The sequence below is a fragment of the Zeus faber genome (genome assembly GCF_960531495.2).
Source record: "Zeus faber genome assembly, chromosome: 3".
NCBI classification, from domain to species: domain Eukaryota; kingdom Metazoa; phylum Chordata; class Actinopteri; order Zeiformes; family Zeidae; genus Zeus; species Zeus faber.
In genome coordinates, this window is record NC_137190.1 from 12,855,189 (window position 1) to 12,875,841 (window position 20,653).

Consider the following 20,653-nt stretch of genomic DNA (forward strand, 5'->3'; position numbering starts at 1 on the left):
AATGGCCATGCGTCAAAAATAATTCCGAATGTAGTCTCATATAAATCTACATATAGAAACGATATATGAAAGATCTTTTTTTTTTTCTCCTCATCTTCACCTAAATCAAAGTTTCCCAACCTTATTATTATTACCACCGACTGGCCCGCAGCGCACAAAATGTTCAGGGACCAGGGGGGGAGGGTGTCTCCCCGTTTCGCACGAAGGAAAATAAAAACGTTAAATACATCTACAATAAAAGAGTATTAGAGTCACACAGATAATTAGACCGACCCGGCGAAGGGGCACTTGCACCGTGGCCACCCGCAACCGTTAAGCAGCAGACGGTACAGCACGGGGAGGAAAAATAAATATTTTAAAAAACACACTATTCACTCGCTTGTTTTCGATTTGAGATCGCTGTGATCGGGTTTGGCCAAAAAAAAAAAAAAAAAAAGAGCACGCCTTCTCATGGCCCTGGTGGTGAATCCCCCGCCGCCTGGCACAGGTCCGCTGCCCGGTGGTTGGGAACCCCTAGCTTAAATAACTAATTTTTTTGGAGAGGCTGAAAGTTGTATATCCCTAATTTCACAGAAGCTAGGCTAGTTGAACCCCTCTGCGGCTATGCATTGTGCTAACACAGTTAGCATGCCGCCCGTGGCTATCTCTGTACCGGACACAGGAGCTCAGCAAGATAGAAACACACATTTTTCAACTGACTTCAGTATCTCTTTTGAAATAATCCTGGGTTTAAATCTTGAGGGTGCACTTGAGGGATAGAAGAAGTTCAGATTACATGCATTTAGGGATCATGCATGAGACAATCGGTGACCACACGCCTAAAAATCCAAAGGCTGGTATGTGGAATACTCTGCGTGTTTTATGTTCACGTATCCTCCCTGATCAACATAAAACACGTTTGATGATTCAGTTCATAATGTGGAACATCGGATAAATTTACAATTGGGAAATATGAACTTAAATTGCACACACCAAATCAGGCAAGCTGCCGGTCCGCCCAAACAATTTAATCATCTGACCTTCAAGTTACATTGATAACTTGTCAGACTGTCATTTTTCTGTATATTACCTCCTTTTTTTTCTCCCAATTCTCCACCGCACAATTTAATAACATTTGACGGATATGTCACGTGTCACCCATAACCTTGAAACAACGGCACAGTATCTGTGTCGCTGCATTCCATCCCTGGCTCTGTCTCCCTCTGCTGTTGTCATCATCTTTCTGAGTTTGGGCACAATTTCAATACGGGGGAAGATAACCATCTATTTAAAAACAAAAATGGCATGTCTCCAATTTCGGAATGAAGTCACACAAAATGATTTTTTTTTTTTTTTTTTTTTTGTCATTTCAGTGGTAGTATGGAGCCGGCTTTCCACAGAGGAGACCTCCTGTTTCTGACCAACCGGGTCGAGGATCCCATCCGAGTCGGCGAGATCGTTGTCTTCAGGATAGAGGGCAGGGAGATTCCAATAGTGCACAGAGTACTGAAAATTCATGAAAAGTATGCACCTTTTTCTTGCAAATAAATTATTATATGTAGATATCAACTGGGCTCATCCTTATGACTGACACTTCAGAAGCGTATTATTGAGGCTTGAATTCAAGAGGTTTATTTGTCACATACATACGTTCATACATATATGCAGCGAAATGTCTTTGCAACGCACCTGGAAATTATGCACAATAGTTACTAAACCGAACATAATAGCTACCCTAATTCCTACCTACCTATCTAACTAACTGAAGCTAACTGATTCCTAAAACGTAATGCAGTGAGCGAGTAGAATAATATAAATTAAAATAAAACAAGACTGAAAAAGATCATACAAAGTGGGGGCACAAAATAGAAGGGAATAGAGTCGTGGAATCGTTCAGAAATTGAAATCAAAGATGTTTTTCTGCAGGGACAATGGAGATATCAAGTTCTTGACCAAAGGGGACAACAATGCAGTGGACGACAGAGGGCTGTACAAGCAGGGCCAGCACTGGCTGGAAAAGAAAGATGTTGTCGGGAGAGCCAGGGGGTGAGTCCGCCACCCAACTGATCCACTCTGAACCATCTATTAAGTATTAAGTCTGTGATGTCATGCAGCAAGGACAACGTCTTCCACCTAATTACGACAAAAGTCTTCCGCATTAATACAATTGATAAACTTGTGTTATTTCATTCCAGATTTGTGCCATATATTGGGATTGTTACCATTCTGATGAACGACTACCCAAAATTCAAGGTAAAGTGGCCCAATACGCACCCCAATGGTCTGTTTTTCCGCTTATTACGTCTTTGGACTTGAACCTGCTCTAACGCACCTCTTCTCCGTCCTCAGTATGCTGTTCTCTTCATGCTCGGCCTCTTTGTTTTGGTCCACCGAGAATAAGGAATCTGAAAAGCCCTCGAGACGCCGCGAGGGTTGACAACGTCCAGGATCATGTCTGTTAAATTCACAATTATGTTAGATTCTGTCGAAAAACCAACTGGCTTTTTGTATCGTTTGTTTGGACGCTTTTGTAGAACTGTGGCTTGGGCGTCGACACGTGGAAAAGAAAAAAAAATAAAATAAAGCTTTAAAAGTATTTTTGTGAGGGGAACTAGGCTAGGTTAAAGTTGGAAGTAAATCTTTATTTGTAATGTATGTCAAAATCCTTATTGTTTTTTGTTTTTTTTCCCTGTTAATTCATTGTCTTTCAAAAAGATGTGAAGTATTTTATGACGAGTTACTATGAATTTGATATTAAACATAAAATCTGTTACCCTCCATCATCATGGAGCTTTTTAACATCTTCATTTTCCAAACTGCCTTTTGACGTTCTCATCGCACAGCAATGGCTGTTGGAGAAGCTCAAAAACCATGAAACAGTTTAATTATGAGTGCAAAAGTGTAATTCCTACAATATCTGTTTTTACATACTCGTTCTAATGGAGCATTCTTTTGTTTTTGTCAGTTTTATTAAGGATCTCAATGAAACTTATTGTGTGACATTCGTTTTTATTCAATGATATCAATTATTGTATAGCTAGAACCACCTTAAAAAAAAAAGGGGGTTTAAACGACAAATGTTTTAAACAATGCATAATCCACCAGTGCACTGTTAATTGTTCTCTTTTGTAAAAATAAAAAGATCTTACCAAGACACTCAGTTGAAGTTCGCCGCCGGAGGATTTGGCTTAGTACAGAAAACGGAGTTGTCGCTGGCACTTGAATGTCGCATATTGGCAACACCATGGCAACCGGTGTTAAGCGAAGCTGATTCAAGCCGGTGCCTTAAAAAATGCAGAGCAAAAGTGACGACCACTTACACTGTTTTTGTTGGGGTTTTTTTTGTGATGGAGGCGTTTCGATAGCTGACCTGCTCATGATTCGTGTTTGTTGTCGCTCAGTTGCAAAAAGGCAGACAAGGTGTTGGGGGGAAAAAAAAACCCACAGCGAGTGGCCGTGCCAGCTTGGACGATTATTTGGCAGGTTCGGACCGTTTTTTGGTGCCAAGATCATGTAATTGTCAAAATCTTTGGTGGTGGCCGAATCACTAATTGTATTAAAAGTGATATGAGTGTGATTAAAAAAAATAAAAAAAAAAGATCCAAAATGCAAAACTCTGGAGTTGACCTTTGAGGTTTTGCTTTGTGTGGCATGTTTTAAACTTATAGAGCAAGGCTGGGAAGACCAAATGCTCCATAAGTTTAAGGCATGACATAAGGCCTTTAATGTAACGTAAAAACGCGCCAGACGCGCTTTGGGTGTACAGGTTAGAGGGGATTTAAATGCCTTGTGAACATTTTCGATGTGTCGATCTGCGGACACAGTCTCCCCAGGTTAGAAGCCGGTGTAAGTGAGGAGGGAGACCCTTGGATCCATGTGGAACTCCTCTGACCCTGGGTGAACGCCGACAATGTCGAGATTAATTAGGGTTCTCTCCGTCGTGGGCATTTCCAATGACAGGATTTGGGAGTTCTGGGACGATACATCACCGGCATGTAATCAGAGGTTTATCAAGAATGGATCAACTTTTTAATGAAAACCAAGTCCAAAAGGGCACTTCTGCCCCCGTTCAGGTACTTGAGCGTTGAAGGTAGTTAATTAGATCTGGCTGCTCGTGTCGGATCTCCGGGAACATTGGCTTCATCTACTGCTTGTTTGTTCGGCTTTTACATTATCTCTCTGTAAATGACTGTGGTGTTTACCTGCCGGCTCCTGAATTAACCTCTCGAAATATATTTTAAAGTATTTATTATGCGATGCCAGCAATAGTCAAAAGGGGACACCTATATGGAGCTTAGCTATTTTTGAATTTCAGGATTAAATGAATATGCAAGGCAGTCTGATGGAGAGGAAATTCTTCATACTAACCCGGGAAGTACCTCATCCAAAACCAAAAAGTGCGTGCGTGTGTGTGTGCGAGCGTGTATAAGAGAGAAAGTATGTGCGTCAAAATGCCAAAGGTTAAGGAAAGGACAGCCCACTTTGCTGCAATCGGACTGAACTTCCAGCTTCAACACCCTGACGTGACAGAGAAGGTGTTCGGCCTCATCAGCGGTGAAACCCAGCAGGTCTCCTTCAACACGAGGCTGAGCGTGGTGACAGCAGACACAACCGGGAAAATGTCAGCTTATTGCGCCCAATTTCCACGAAGATGGAGAGGAAGCTCCCTGAACTGTCGCAGCAGTAATCAAAATGTGTTCACATTTAAAACATGTTTTTTGGTTGTTTTGCCATCTGCCATTATAATTATTCTACATACAACATTTGGTTGGTTGAGCAAGGTGATGATAGTGGCATGTATGAAAACATGAGCGTTCGGTATTTGATAAGGGAAGCTGTTTTCTCTGGGATATTTCCCCTAATACAGTGATTTTTAACCTTTTTTTTGTTTTGTTTTTTTCCATCAAAGAACCTCAATATGATACGAATTAGGCCACGGATCCAATTTGATAAGGTTTTGTCTCCGGGACCCCAATCTGAGAAGGTTCTTATTGTTCGATATTATCTAGCTCAAACTTTCATATGCCCGTCTAATTGTTATGGCGATAACACTGCAGCACTTATTGTACATCCTCCAACGGCGCTGCCGCTTACATCTTGTAAATGAATTAACAGTGGAATTTCACATCTAATTATTTTCCTGGGGACCCACCCTCTGGAGCCACTCGGAGGACTCCTGGGGGGGTCTACCTCCCTTGAGGACCACTGCTCTAAACCACGACGGCTTGTAAAGGACCAATTTAGAAGTCACACTAGTCACACATGTCACACCCCGCCCGCCCTTTAGGAATATATGAATTGAGCTATCATATAGAACAGATGTGCAATATTATCAGAAAACAATACATCAAAATAAAAATAAACAATGATCATCTAAACCAGAACAGTCATCAAATTGAGCCTCGTAACTATTGAAAAAGGGGGAGGAAAAAAAAAAATCGTGATAACCACTTGTGCTGTAATTGCGCGTTTCTGTGCGGCCGGAGGAGGGGCCCCGCCCCGCAGCGTGTGATGCTGATGGGATATAAATGCCGGAGGAGGCTGAGCGACGCGGCAGCAGCAGCAGCATCAGCAGCATCAGCCGCAGCACGGACGCTCCGCGGGGGGAGAGCTTTGCATTTCTCTGCCACCATGTGGGGCGTAACTCTCAAGGTTTGCCGCTGCCGCGTGTTCACGTACCTGGTGCTGTTTTCGTTCCTGACTCTCGCCAGCGCAGTGAGCTTCGACCTGACTGAACTGAGGAATAAAGTTGCGAAAATCAAAGTGAACCCGAGGGGCAATCTGTGGGCTACAGGTGAGTTTCCATCTTCTTATTTCACACTAACTACACTTTTTTTAAATACATTTTTTCATATAAAAGTTACATAAAGCACTCTAATAATAATAATAATAATAATAAGAAGAAGAAGAAGAAGAAGAAGAAGAAGCAGAAGAAGAAGAAGAAGAAGAACTTTTATATATAAGCGCCTTTCAAGTAACCTTAAGGACACCTTACAAATAAAAAAAACAAAACCATTATTTTTGACTTACTATTTTTAATAGCAGGTTAAAGCTTATTTGTCGCAGACCTACTTCCACATCAAAATAAAAGCCTGGCATTATAAATACCGATAATCTTCTTCCCCCGGAAAGGACATTTTATGGGCAAGAAGAGTGTGATGGACACCCCGGTGCTGCAGTCCCCTGAGGGGCAGGGTGCGGAGGCCCTGCTGGCCCCGGTGCCGGTGGAGCTGGGGGACCTGTTCCAGGAGGTGCTGAGGGCCACCCTGCGAGCCCAGGTAGACACACAGGAGAGCCGCTCGAAAAACCAGGTAGGCAGGGGGGGGGGGGATACCTCGCCTTGTACACCCTCTAAGGACAAACGAAACGTTTCCCTTTGTTCCTCTGACCCCGTGCGCTCTCTGTTTTTTTTAGGAGACGGAGTTGCTGATGAAGATTTTAGAAAGCTACATCCAAAACAACAGAAAATGATGCTGGGGGACACCGTCTTTCCAGCTCGATTTGGTCTCACTGGTCCATATAAGGAATAAACTCTTGCCTTATCTTAATTCTCCTGCGTTACATTGATTTGTGATTTAGGCTCCAGCTGCTGTCAGGTCACGACATCCACGGGATGGGATTACTGTATGCGATCTCTACTTTGGTGCAAACATTTGCTTTCCTGTTACATTTTGATGATATGTAATACATATAGGCCTACTGTATATCCATAACATTTATTTGTATGCAATAAAAAAAACCACTCATGTTTGCAAAGGCTGCGATGTTGATGATTGTTTATCCAAATAAATATTCTAATTTGTTGAATTCTGATGTATTCATCTTACACCAAGGCTGCGTGACATTAATGTTGTGTTGCTCCCCGTTGTCACACACGGGATTCCTTTTAGCCATGAATTTCAGGAGCAGCTCATAAAATGGTGATTTTTTATTTTTTTTTTATTGTAATTGAAACATGTAGAAGGGCAATGACTCATGTTGCAGAAAATAATGCTCTAACAAACTCGATCAAATTGAATCAAATTGATATCCTTGTTAGATATTGCATTTTGTGTAAAGATATCACAGAATGTCCCTGGAGCAAAGCTAGAGACAATATTTTGTGCATATCATCAACTCATACCAACATGTCAGTTATATAAACACAAATGTACGCAGATTATATAAATACTATTTGAAGTGGGGTTTTTTTTTCCCCACACAAAATCAATATACTTTTAACAACTTTTTTTTTTTTCTTCATTTTTCTGTCAGGACCCCATACATGTTCTATCTTTACTTTTGACATAAAAGGAGCCTCTCGTCTCTCTCTCTGGATCAATATGTGTGGTGGTTTCAGCGCCTCTGGCTAAAACCCTTGTGATACAAATACAGGGAAAAAAACAAAGCACCAAATAAATCCTCTCGAGGCCAGGTGCTCATATTTTTTTAATAGTAATGTTTCACTAAATATACTTTTCGAGCATTATATGATTATGTGATCATCATGACTTCTCACGCCTGTGCTTGATTCTGTTATGCCTATATGGATAAAACTTGGTGTGAAAGTGTACTACCACTGATTATGCGTACATAACAAGGTACCTTCTGAATCAATATATCTAAGCAAACAGTCTCAGCTCCTTTAATCCATTTTTTTTCCCCCCACCAAACAGCTTTCAAAGACCCTTTGGCAGCGTGAAAGAGAACATGTGTTCTGTTCAAGTACTGTTTTTATTTGGGTCCTTTAGTTTTGTTATTGTGCCAAGGCCAACCCCTCAGATTAAATCAAATATTGAATTCAAATATAGGTTAGTAGGACGGAAGAAGAAGGAACATTTTGTAAGACACCATCGGTCTCCCGCATGTTTCCCTCAGAAGGAGCCGACTGGAAATCAATGACTTGGGATAAAATTACGTCAAATGTTATCTGTGCTTTTTGTTGACGGAGCAAACGGCATCCCTCATGCTGTGAAAGTAAAAAAATAAAATGAAAAAACAAATTAAAATCAGGGGACAAGATCCTTAAAATAAAATGGTGTTTAAGCCATAGTAGCTCTTTAATTAAATCGGCTGTGAAGAGATAATATTTAATTTTGGATATACTGTACTGTCGATGAGCACATGCCTGATTGCTTGTTTATTCACCTGGATACATGGAATTTGTCAAATTAAAAGACACGCACACACACAAGCACGCGCGCGCACACACACACACACACACACACACACACACACACACACAGACACACACACACACACACACACACACACACACACACACACACACACTGCAGGGGTGTCAATGTGTGTTTGTGTGACACGGAGTGTGAATTACTTGATTGGCCATAAACACGAACTGTCCTTGGACGTCGTTGCCAATTCACACCTCTCTCTTTCCAACATGTTGCTGATGACTAGCCGTGGTGGCAGATGATTTTTTTTCTAATCTGAGGATGGAGGCGTGTCAGTCCCACCACTGTTCCCCGTGGCTCCCCTGCGACATCATGCCTCCTCCCTCCCGGAGTAATGAACATTCAATTTACCATCCCACTGATCCGTTCCACTCACTCCACTCGACCCCACTCGGGTCTACATCAACACAGACCCCCCCCCCAGGCTCACTTTCACTCTGTGATTTACATTTAACGATGAACATGTTGAATGCTCAGCGGTGCAAAAGAGCCTCTGATTTTCCTCAAAATACCAAAATAAATAAAAATAATAATGATAGAATAAAAGATTAATTACAGGCCGGGGGGCACAAATCTTAATAAATTCTCACACATTCACCCATTCGCACACATTCGCATGCCGATGGCAGAGGCAGCCGTGCAAGGCGCCAACCCGCTCATTGGGAGCGGTTTGGGGTTCAGCGTCTTGCTCGAGGGCACTCCGGCACAGTACCGGGAGGAGTCGGGGGATCATCGAACCAGGAATCCCGGGCTGACCAGACGACCTGCTGGGTGAAGGGGACAGTTTTTGAGAGTGCCTTTCAAAATGCCTGTTGCATTGACAAGTTGTATTATATCATTATTTTTTAGAAAACTACATTAGAAACAAGCAAATATTTAAAGTTTTTATTCATTGTGGTGACAAACCTAAGACAACGTATCCACTGTATGAATGGTGTTATGTCGACCGACTGCGAAATGTACCTTCATGCAAATTCAAACCCTATAATGCCGGCATCACCGTGCTGTATCTCATGAGCTACACATGATTTCAAAGAAAAAACAAAATTGCGTCCGTTTGCTTTCATACAAATGTTTCCAAGTGAACCAATCACAACACATGGTGGTAATACATTATTACGGTAATCAGGTCATGTGTTAATCAACAGGAAATCGATGTTGTGGGCCTTGTGGGCTAAAAATGATATGATTTTGTTTTCTGGGGAGTCATTTGCACCTAAATCTGGGACCTCATTCCTCTTTATTATTATTTTTTTTTTTTATGGTTGAAATACCCCTTTAACCCAGTTGTGCAGGTGACAGGTTTTATGAATGTCCTTATCTTACACTGACAGAGGCTTATCACTGTTGTGATGAATGTGATATCTGAACACAATCTTATCGTTTTTAATTGCTCAAACCTTTTGCGCCAGGTTTGTTGCCGACAACATCTGACACAAAAATAGCTTATTCCACTTTGAAATAATGAATCCTGTATGTTAATTATTTGATAAAAATGCAGTCACTGCCTCTAGCCTTTTTGAGCAATCTCTTTCTTTTTAAAATAGTTTCATGTCTATAGTTTTGTTGTTACCGGATAAAACTTTGTCAGAAAATTGATTTTCGTTTTTTTTTTGTGTTCATAGTTCCATACCCAAATGAGACAATGAACGGAACAAATTACCATGCAAATGAATTCAGTAATTCAGCTCTTAACTCCCTCAGTCGACCACATCTGCATTTGGGAGTGAGCAGCAAGTGATCATTTATGATTTTGATTGCACTTGCAAACTATGACTATGCTACGCAGCTGTCCTGTCCAGAAATTTTGCACAACAAAAGTACACAAAAGTACAAAAGTGTCAACATTTCCACCATACCACTTCAATTAAACAATGCATTGTATTGGACCCATTTCCTGGACACGTTCGACTGACCACGGACAATAACTACGGATAGGCACGACTATCCTTATTCTACTGTAGAGATAACCCTACCAACGCAATACGATGTATTGATATTCCATGTTTTATTTTGGGACCCCAAAAGTGGGGTCAGTGACATGATTGATCGGAGTGATCGGAGTGAACAAACGCTGAATTGATAAATTACTGAAAATAACAGACACACAGGTGTCTCACTACTTCACTATTATTGCAGCTGAAATTCTCAGTTTTCTTATCAGTACTTGGAAAAGAAAGGATCCGAGAGTAAAACCATAGCAGGGCATTGCACGTCTGTCGTTGATGCGATCGGAAAATCACCTCTATTTGGGAAGAATATGAAAGCTGGTTTCGTTGTAATCCTATTAGGTGACACACACACACACACACACACACACACACACACAGACACACACACACACACACACACACACACACACACACACAGGCACGCACGCACATACGCACACACACACACACACACACACACACACACACACACACACACACACACACACACACACACACACACACACACACACACACACATGCAGATGTGTCTTGTCAAAATAAAGACTTTAGGGGAAAGGTCGGGTGAGACTTTTTTCAAAGGTCATCATTGTTCTAAAACCCCACAAGCACTCAATTTTAAACTGTGTGATTGATTTTTTTATATTTCTTTTCTTTCTCTTCCAAGTCTGGACAATTCATGCAAAGAACAACAATGCTGTTAATGTGTCCAGTCAGCTTGTGCAATGCATTTAGTGTTATTTATTAAAGTCTGTCGTTGAGTAACTTAACAAATACATCCATCCAACAAATCCTAACAACAAAGAAGTTATTTACAAGCTTTGATACTTTTATATAAGCAGCCTCTCATAAATTGGAGCAATGTGCAAGATGAGGGTGCACTGCCACCCTCTGGTACAAACAGACCCAACTCAGCTAGGACTATTCCTGCTGAGGAGACTGGCAAAAGAAATCGTGCATCCAGTGCCAATTTAACACTACTTCTATCCCCAAAAAGATGACAAAATGAAAATGAAAATGAAAAAAAACAAAAAAACCATGATTGAATAATTCAATGCAGTAGGTCAGAATAACCTCTTGATAGCACAGGCACTGTTTTTCCAATTTTCAACACAAACTTTTTGGAAAAGCTATTATCTAAAAATAAATAATGGCACCGTGTGCTGTACACGGTGCAGGGTTACAATAAGAGTAGTTATACATTCACTGTGTAAGTAAATGTGACATATAGGACTGTACAAAATAGGAAAAAATGTGAATCATTTAACCCTATTAAATGTAGAAGAGTTGCAAAATAAGACGTGACGACATTTTAAAATTTTCCAGAGTTAGTTTCCCTACTTGCGACGCATGCGGCAAAACCCTCTGTCCATTTATTACAACTATTATATACTTACAGTATTATTTCTAAATATGTCAATTTTATTCACAATATAATTCTATTGGAATTTTAAAGGTTGTGCAAATTATGGCACTTTTATCAATTGAAATAAATTCATTATTGGATTATTGGTCGTTACTAGAGTTATATTTCCAAAGAAAAAGGGAAGTGGAGTCAATTGTAAAATGGAATAAAATAATCTCGAGAGAGAGAGATGGATGTTCCCGGTCTTGCTCCAACTTCATCTCAGCGTATGTTTAATGCATTCAGTTGTAATAATGAAAAGCATCTAATAAACAATCGCGGATTATTTGGGTTTTTTGACGTACGTATATGTCTGACGTATATTCAGCCCGGCGATGACCTCATCGGATCACGTCACGCCCGCCTCGCGCCCCGCCCCCCGAGCTCCGATTGGTGGAAAGCGAGCGGAACCGGGGGCTGTCGGAGCCATTTTATCGTCACAACAGGCGGAGGAGCAGGTGCAGCGCGGCGCGTGTGGATACAGTGTTCAAACTGTATTCAAGTACAGTATTTAAACTGTATTCAAGTACAGTATTTAAACTGTATTCAAGTACAGTATTTAAACTGTATTCAAGTACAGTATTTAAACTGTATTCGCTTGCATCCCGACGCGACGATGGGGCAGTGTGGGATCACCTCGTCCAAAACCGTCCTGGTTTTCCTGAACCTCATATTTTGGGTAAGAAGCGAGGAATTATGACGGAACGTCGGCTCCCGAGGCCACGTGACGGGGGGGGACCGGGGGACCGGAGCTGGCGAACTGCGCCACACGGACGCCGCGCCGGGGCGGCCGGCGGAGCCTTGCCTCGGCCCCGCGGTCCCGTCGTGCGCCGCTTCGGGCATTTCCGCGCGTTCCTGCGCTGCGTCGCGGCGTTTCGAGGGAGGCGCAGGGCCGCCGCGCCCGCCGCAGTTTGCGACGTGTTGATCAAGTTCACAATGCAGCAGCGCTGATAAATGGGAAGGACGCAATGAATCCGAGATCATGAAACCCGTGCTGGTTTGAAAAGACAGACAGACAGACAGACAGACAGACAGATAATTCATCCCTGGGGGGGGGGGATTGCGTGGTTACAGCAGCACATATCAAAACAATTGGCGATCATAATATGGTGGTAATAAAAAAAAATTGTGCAATAAACCTAAAAATAAAATAAAAAAAATTACCAATATACAATACATATAAATAACAATAAACCTCTGTATTATTGATTCTATCTTAAAGTCAATCAAATTATATTGTGCAAGTTTGCATATATATATATATATATATATATATATATATATATATATATATATATATATATATAAAAATAAAATAAATCATGCCATCCACATGATTCGTCAGACCAGGCCACCTTCTTCCATTGCTCCATGGTCCAGTTCTGACGCTCACGTGCCCAGTGTCAGCACTTTGGGCGGTGGAGGGGTCAGCATGGACACTGATCGGTCTGTGGCTACACAGCAAGCCGCGATGCACCGTGCATTCTGACACCTTTCTATCATAGGCCGCATTCATCTTTTCAGCAGTGTGTCTTACAGTAGTTCTCCTGTGAGATCGGACCAGACGGACGAGACTTTGCTCCCCGTGCGCATCATTGAGCCTTGGGCGTCCATGACCCTGTTGCCGGTTCACCGGTTGTCCTTCCTTGGACCACTTTTGGTAGGTACTAACCACTGCATACCAGGAACACCCCACAAGACCTGCCATTTTGGAGATGCTCCGACCCAGTCGTCTAGACATCACAATTTGGTCCTTGTCAAAGTGGCTCAGATCCTTACAATTGCCCATTTTTCCTGCTTCCAACACATCAACTTCAAGAACTGAGCTTGCAACAGGACTTTATATTAGACAATGGCTTTATTGTTCTCTGGCATTTTCATATATTCATACCAGTGAAATGTATTGCATTCACGGTGTCTGTAGGTCCTTAACATTTTACAAATATGAGGCCTGTAAAGTAATTCAATAGACTTAAATTTGAATTGATAAGGTCTCAATTTGGATGTCAACATTTTGTCAGATATTATTGATCCATACATTTATTTTTGTCAAAATTAGTCACGTTCTTCTGCAACAGCGTGAACATTTCTGAGGTCATGAAAGCCAAAAATAACATTTGTCTTAAAGTATGAAATGTAACACTCTGATACCTGCATATACCCTGTAAAAAAGCCAAAACACATCTTCGTTGATGTCGACATTTTTCGTCCACAATTTCACCGTTTCCCTTCTCCCTCCCCGACTCTGCAGGCTGCCGCTGGGATCCTGTGCTACATCGGCGCCTACGTCTTCATCACATACGATGACTATGACCACTTCTTCGAAGACGTGTACACTCTGATCCCCGCCGTCATCATCATCGCTGTGGGGACGCTGCTCTTCATCATCGGCCTGATTGGCTGCTGCGCCACCATACGTGAAAGCTCCTGTGGCCTCGCAACTGTGAGTGAAGATGCCTTCCTAAGGAGGATGGGAGGTGACAGATGGCTTGTCACAATATTGGGAGCGTGAGGAATATATAAAGGAAGGGTAGAAATGTCATTAGCACTCATTAAACTCAGCATTTAATTTTCAGTAATATGTTCAGTAACATGCAAATGTGTCTCTGTCGTTGCAGTTTGCTGCTATACTCCTGCTGGTGTTTGTGACCGAATGCGTGGTGGTGGTGCTGGGCTACATATACCGGGCAAAGGTAATTATCAATGTCCCAATACACCAAACCTTTAGGAAAATACCATTTAAGCAAGATTATGGACTCTGCCAGGATACTTGAGAAGCAACTCTTGGCTTCCTGGGCCAACATGGTGGCCTGGAAGATGAATACATTATCTAGTAGATTGTTTATTTGTTATGTGGTATTTGCTGTATTATTTTCTATGTTTACACTTGTTGCGGAACTGTTGGGAATGCAATATCATTTGAGCTCTGGTCTGTTTAAAAACAAACAAACAAACAATAATAATTATATCATGAGAGACTGTTTATTATGGTTTTAAGATTTTGTATGGAGCTGATAATTTGATACTAATTGCATCTGTTTCAGGTTGAAGACGAAGTGAATCATTCCATTCAGAAGGTTTACAACGAATACAACGGTACCAACTCTGACGCTCCGAGCCGCGCCATCGACTATGTGCAGCGACAGGTGAGAGCGGGTGACTGTGTCTATATACGTTTCAAAAAATCTTAAGCTTGGGAGGAGCCCAGATACGATCCACCTTTGGTAAACATAGTTCGGAAAGAAGGGAATATCAACTAACCACACACCAGCATATGGAGCTGACTCCTGTTGAGAACAGAGAATCTCACAGAGCTCTAATTAAAAAGTTAATCACAGGGTTCTGACCAGGTCCTTGAAATGAAGAACTGGAGTACCTTGGAAAACAGACCATTTTTTGCTTGAAAAGTCCTTGAAAGAAAAGCGATCATTGAAAACGGGATATTCCTCCTGGTTTTCTTGATATCGTAATATAATAAAATGCTTCCAAAATCGCTTTCACAACCTAAATTATGGCAGGGAAATGTAAATTTAACCCAGCATGGTTTGAAATACACTTATAATTAGTGGTCAGATGTGGATTTTTCAATGGCCGATATTTAGAGTGATGGGTGACCGTTGCCACTATATAATGCTGATATCATGTTGTTGTTGTTTGTTTTTTTTTTTTTTTTTTTTTTTTTTTTTTTTTTTGCATCTTATAAAATACAACAATTTAGTACAGAAATGCAGAGAAATGCATTTCATTGCCTTAGTACTTGTACTCTGTGCAATGACAGTTAGTTGGATCTAATCTAATAATAACAAATGAGACACAAAATCCTCAACTTCAATGAATTTAACACACTTATTTAACACTAATGTTGTTGTCTACATTGTCTCTGCAATGCACTTATTTAAAAAAAAAAAAATGTATCGACTAAATACATCTCCCCAGGTAATAAAAAAATAAAACTAAAAAAAATGATGAAATGAAAAATACTTACAAACACAAAAAAACCCCTATAATAATAATAATAATAATAATAATAATAATAATAATTAATAATAAACAGCGTCATATTAAAGTCCAAAGAGAAGGAAGAATTCAAGACAGAAATAGTCTCCCTGTAACAGAAGTGCAGGATATATTATTTACAAGTGAAGAATTTACACAAAAACATCCAGTTTTTACTAAATTAAGTCCCATAGCAACAGGGAGATGACGTGGCGTGGGACACACAGGCAGCCACGTGCAGGGGGGTGAGGCTCAGGGTGTCCCAGCACCTGCGCCTTGATGTCCATGGTTTTCTTTTAATGCGCCACGTTTTAATTGTTTGTTTGTTTATTTATTTGTTTATTTATTTATTATTATGTGCTCCGTACAGAACAATAGGAAGACAATAAAATCCCAATGGGAACGCACGCACGGTACAGTGACGTCTGGAGGACATTCCAATTCTCATGAGTTGTTTTTTTTTTTTTTCTGCCTCAATGTGAAGTGTTTCCAAACAACACTCCTGCTGTTTTCTTTCAAAACCGGTCGCGGAGGCTCTGAACTTGCCGTGTGTGTGTGTGTGTGTGTGTGTGTGTGTGTGTGTGTGTGTGTGTGTGTGTGTGTGTGTGTGTGTGTGTGTGTGTGTGTGTGTGTGTGTGTGTGTGTGTGTGTGTGTGTGTGTGTGTGTGTGTGTGTGTGTCTGACGCCTGGATTATTTACTTTGCCACATGGATAATTGTGATCAGACGCAAATTAAGTACAAATTTCACTCGGCAGCAAAACCTTTGGGCGTGTTTGTCATGTCATTAGTGACTCGGATGCTGAGATGGCGTAGATAGCTGACAATTTGAAATAAAAAGAATCATCCCCAGGCCACGATAAATTAATTGCGGCGGCCAATGTTGACCTAGCGATGAATATACAATAATTTGTCCAGCCCTAACAGTAAATATTTTCCGTTTGAAACAAACGCAAGATTATTCCGTATCCTCAACAGTATATGCATAAATGTTCAGCTTTGAGCCTCTGCGCCTCCCGGTGGACAGATGCAGCGATGCAACTGCTTTCAACAAATGTGGCTTGGTGTTCCCATTACGTCTTTCAGGGGGATCTCATTACAGGCAAGAGCAGCCACGGATCTGCCTGGTCCCTGTCAGGGTCCAGCTGATGCGTGCGTGCCTCTGTGTGGTGTTTAAACTTATCATCAGCATTATTATTATTATTGTTGTTGTTGTTTGATACAAGAGGTTGTATAGAATTCTTCTCCTCGTCCCGGCAGCTCCATTGCTGTGGCATCCACAACTACTCTGACTGGAGGAACACGCGCTGGTTCAACGAGTCCAAGAACAACAGCGTTCCAGTAAGCTGCTGCCAGCCGACCATCAGCAACTGCACCGGAACCCTCAGCCGGCCCGGTGATCTCTACCAAGAGGTGCACACACACGTTTTCACATACTCATTTCAATTTGGAGTTGATAGTAAAGTGTGCAATACTGGACATTGTTATTCTCAGTACAGCAACTTGTCAGTCTACTTAGTAGTTTGGAAAAAGGAAGTGAGAAATAACATTAACACAGGAACTCTTTGTCCACATTATCTAAACCGCTTGCTAGTCAAATGGAAATACATTTGATGTACCAACAATATTATTTTATTGTATATATATTTTTTGTTTCTAGGGCTGCGAGGCTCTTGTCGTCAATAAGTTGAAGGAGATCATGATGTACGTTATTTGGGCCGCTCTGACCTTTGCGTCCATACAGGTAAGTCTTCAAGGCTTTAATAAATGCTCCTTAGTATTTGAGGGAATAGGCTTGAAATTATTAGCTATCTTGAAATTCATTCTGTTGCAGACAAATATCACCTAAAATGATCTTGTACAGGAGATTTTTATGTTTTGATAAATGGTGAATTCAGCACCAGTCGTACTCAAAAGTGTCAGGTCTTTGGAATAAATGTGTATCTGTTATGTTATCACAGTATATTTGACCATAAAGGCCTTAGTCACCAAAGGCACAACAACACAAACCACAATTGCGATAACTATCTCTAGACCAAAGGTACTAAATGTCAGTGCACTAAACGTACTAAAAAGGAAACGTACAATGTAGAAATACATAATAATTGAATACATTATCTACATATTAAAACATATACATTTTATCACTCAGACGAAAAACAATGAAACAAAACCATTTTTATCTCTCCCGCAGTAGAGCTGCGTTGCTTCTATTTGCTCTCTCATAGGGAACATCACAATAATAATAATAATAATAATAATAATAATAATAAAAATAATAATAATAAACATTTAATTTATGATGAGCCTTTCATTGGGACCAATCTCAAGGTGCTACAGCCGTCCAGTGCTTGCTACATTTTGAGGAGCAATTAGGGTGTTTCATAGAGGTTGGTGTCACTGGTTTTCATATAGAAATAAACCTTTGAGCTCTAACTTGTTTTCCACCAAACTATATGTTTGAATCCTTTCACGTGATCGGGGCAAAAGTTTATAAGTTCTAAGCAACATCCACCGACGAGGCAAGCCTGGCCATGCGTGCGTAGCTAGCGCGGCTGTTAATCCTCGCCCTGTGTATACGCCGCAGCGTACAGGATATGCGTGGGAAAGCTCTTTTTATAGACCGGGAGTGTTAATGAAGTCTGAAGCACGTAACTCGAGCAGTAACGACTCAGAGTGGGCCCTGAGCCCCCCCCCCTTCCCCCCCAAAAAGAAAAAAAAAAAAACGTCTTCCTGATTACATCAAGGGATTTGTGACGTCGTCGTGTTTTAACGGCACAGCGTGGATCCTGCTGAGCGCGGTGGGAGCGACACCACCACCACTACAGCAGCTATCATGTGTCATGATAGTTTGCTCAAAGCTGCTCCCTTGAAGTGTTTCACACGACATAATATTGTGTTTTTGTTTCCTCTAAAAATAATTGAGATCGTCAGAATACACTTAAAAAAAAAGTAGTTATTAATCAAATTAGTTAAACCTATAATTAAAGCTACAGTCATTTAAATATAGCCACACATCTTCGCCCCTATAACGTATACCTATTCTGCCTCGCCACCCATGTCCAAATTTGTTTATAATCTTAAAACTATGGGAGAGGTACATTGACCGCGCACAAAATTTCACAGACATTTCACCGCATATATGTATGAGAGTGTGTATATGTATGTGACAAATAAACCTCTTGAATCTTGAAATAATATGAGGATTTAAAATCTAGCTGTTGTGTTGTTTAATACATTTGTATATGCGTCAAACTACAGCCACCATGGAACCACCCGAGTGCTTCTCAGGCTTCCCCCCTGATTCTATTTATTTATTTATCTATCTATCTATTTATTTATTTTTTTTTTTGCAAAGATTTTCGTCCGACCGGGACTTTCCCATTGGCTGTAATCCCTCTTAACCCCCGGCCCTTTTCAAAATGGTGACACTCGCTTGGCGTTTTTGGCTGACAAAGGGTGACCTGTGAGGGGATGACGCTTACAGCTCTGCTTTTGCTCCCCCCCCATCCACCTGAAGATGCTGGGCATGCTCTGTGCCTGCGTGGTGCTCTGCCGGAGGAGTCACGACCCGGCCTACGAGCTCCTGGTCACCACCAACAGCTACGCATAGAGAGGACGCGGCCGCATAGGGAGGACGCGGCCGCCCGGCGCCGCGGAACCACACTGGACACGCTCACCGTAGATTTCAGCTGTAGTTGTATAAGCTCAAGCACACCTTGCACAATCCATAATAACCAAGTAGCCAACACTGCGGGGGGTTGGGTGGCGGTGGGGCTTTCAGGTGGGAACTAATAAGATATTTATTGACATGCTTTGTAAGTTAATGTTATTTTAAATGTTAAAAAAAAATAAATAAAAAATAAAACGACAACACTTAAATGCTTAAAAGTGGCCAAAGTTGTGCTGGCAAATCAATATTACCGATGGACGGGAATATTCTTTCCATTGCTTCGAGGTAAAGCAAGCCTTCATCCTCCTCCTCCTCCTCCTTTTGAGGCTCATGAGGAATAATTCCAAGAGATTGTTGATTTTTTATTTTTTTTGTTGTTTGTTGGGCGCAGTATGCCGAATGTATTTCCTAACACGTCAGTTTGCACTACGGCTGAAGCTTTGGAGTTGTTTAGGTATGCGGGTTAGGGGGGGGGAATGAAGTGCAGGATAAAACAGGCATGCATGTACTCCCGAAAAAAAACAAAAAAAAAACCCAAAAAAACAACACACACACACAGGAGATACGACAGACCCCAGGCCCCCGAGCCGCGGCGCCGTCAAGACAAATCCTTTTACTAGACAAAAAAATAAATAAACAGATTCCACACGAGTCCGAAGTGAAACCCTTTCTCAGCAGTGGATCCTTCTTCTGTTTTTTTTTGTTTTGTTTTTTTTGTCCCCCCCCCCCCCCTCTCTTTTAAAGCTTCATCGATTAAGCCACAGATATGAAATCTTTGCGTCGTGCGACTAGGATTATGTGAATTCTGTTTTTAGAAACGAGCGTCTCCTCTCGCGATCGAGCTTCTTGGGAGACGTTGTCGACTTTGGCTCCAGTTGAGTTGTGAAGCGGTCGACCCACTTCGTTCCGCACTCCTACATAGATGTACGTCGGTGGGAGGACTGTCAGTGTTACCTTGTGTAAAGATGTAGTATGTAATGGATCTTTCCTGCCATACACTTGTGTATGGCGTGTGTGGTCCAGGCGTTTTTATTCTTAGTTCTTAAACTTTAGTTGAGGGTTATAGGATATACTTTTGTGGTGTTGTTGTAATGTTTTATTTTATTTGGTATTGTGAAGGCACCACCAAGAGACTTTTCCATTTTATTTACATACCCGTGTCCCCTGTTGTTGTTGTTGTTGTTGTTATTATGATATATATATTTTTTTCCCCGATGCCTTTGAGTTGACCCTTGGATATTTAGCGTGTATAGAAGAAAACTTAACAGTATGTGAAACGGATCATTTTTTGTTGCTTGGGGGATGGGAAAGGAAGACTGAAATAAAGTTCTACATTTCAACTTTCAGTGTCTAATCCCTTTTTCGCTAAAAGATATAAAGTGCACGATTTGCAAACAGGACAAGGTACAAATGCAATACGGTGATTTTTATTTTTTTTGATTTTTATTATTTCAACATTAAAAAAACAACTCTACA

General features: G+C 41.2%; 3 protein-coding genes across 3 annotated transcripts in view; all 3 read left to right on the top strand.

Moving 5' to 3' along the window:
• Positions 1–3,133, top strand: part of sec11a (SEC11 homolog A, signal peptidase complex subunit) — a 5,216-nt gene extending 2,083 nt beyond the window's left edge. Inside the window, exons 3-6 of the mRNA XM_079998200.1 lie at positions 1,353–1,502; positions 1,906–2,025; positions 2,175–2,232; positions 2,329–3,133. Of these exons, the coding sequence (XP_079854326.1) occupies positions 1,353–1,502; positions 1,906–2,025; positions 2,175–2,232; positions 2,329–2,379 (379 nt within the window). The 3' untranslated portion in view covers positions 2,380–3,133. The remainder of the gene's footprint in view (positions 1–1,352; positions 1,503–1,905; positions 2,026–2,174; positions 2,233–2,328) is intronic.
• Positions 3,134–5,610: 2,477 nt separating this feature from the next.
• Positions 5,611–6,533, top strand: nmbb (neuromedin Bb; the record flags this gene model as incomplete). Its single annotated transcript, XM_079998023.1, has 3 exons — positions 5,611–5,773; positions 6,112–6,290; positions 6,394–6,533. 3 exons carry the CDS (start codon positions 5,611–5,613, stop codon positions 6,448–6,450), a joined length of 399 nt encoding a protein of 132 aa, XP_079854149.1. The 3' UTR covers positions 6,451–6,533.
• Positions 6,534–11,963: 5,430 nt separating this feature from the next.
• LOC307228507 (tetraspanin-3-like) lies at positions 11,964–20,517 on the top strand. The gene is made up of 7 exons (XM_079998188.1): positions 11,964–12,189; positions 13,762–13,953; positions 14,129–14,203; positions 14,555–14,656; positions 16,765–16,917; positions 17,165–17,248; positions 19,025–20,517. The coding sequence occupies exons 1-7, from the start codon at positions 12,127–12,129 to the stop codon at positions 19,115–19,117; spliced, it is 762 nt and encodes a 253-aa protein (XP_079854314.1). The 5' UTR covers positions 11,964–12,126; the 3' UTR covers positions 19,118–20,517.
• The last annotated feature ends 136 nt before the right edge of the window (positions 20,518–20,653 follow it).

What these genes read in the sequence shown, in the direction of transcription:
- LOC307228507 (XM_079998188.1), top strand. Translation starts at nt 12,127, where the DNA reads ATGGGGCAGTGTGGGATCACCTCGTCCAAAACCGTCCTGGTTTTCCTG. An exon ending in TCCTGAACCTCATATTTTGG is followed by an intron (nt 12,190 to 13,761) that starts GTAAGAAGCGAG and finishes CCGACTCTGCAG; the next exon opens with GCTGCCGCTGGGATCCTGTG. An exon ending in TGACCTTTGCGTCCATACAG is followed by an intron (nt 17,249 to 19,024) that starts GTAAGTCTTCAA and finishes ATCCACCTGAAG; the next exon opens with ATGCTGGGCATGCTCTGTGC.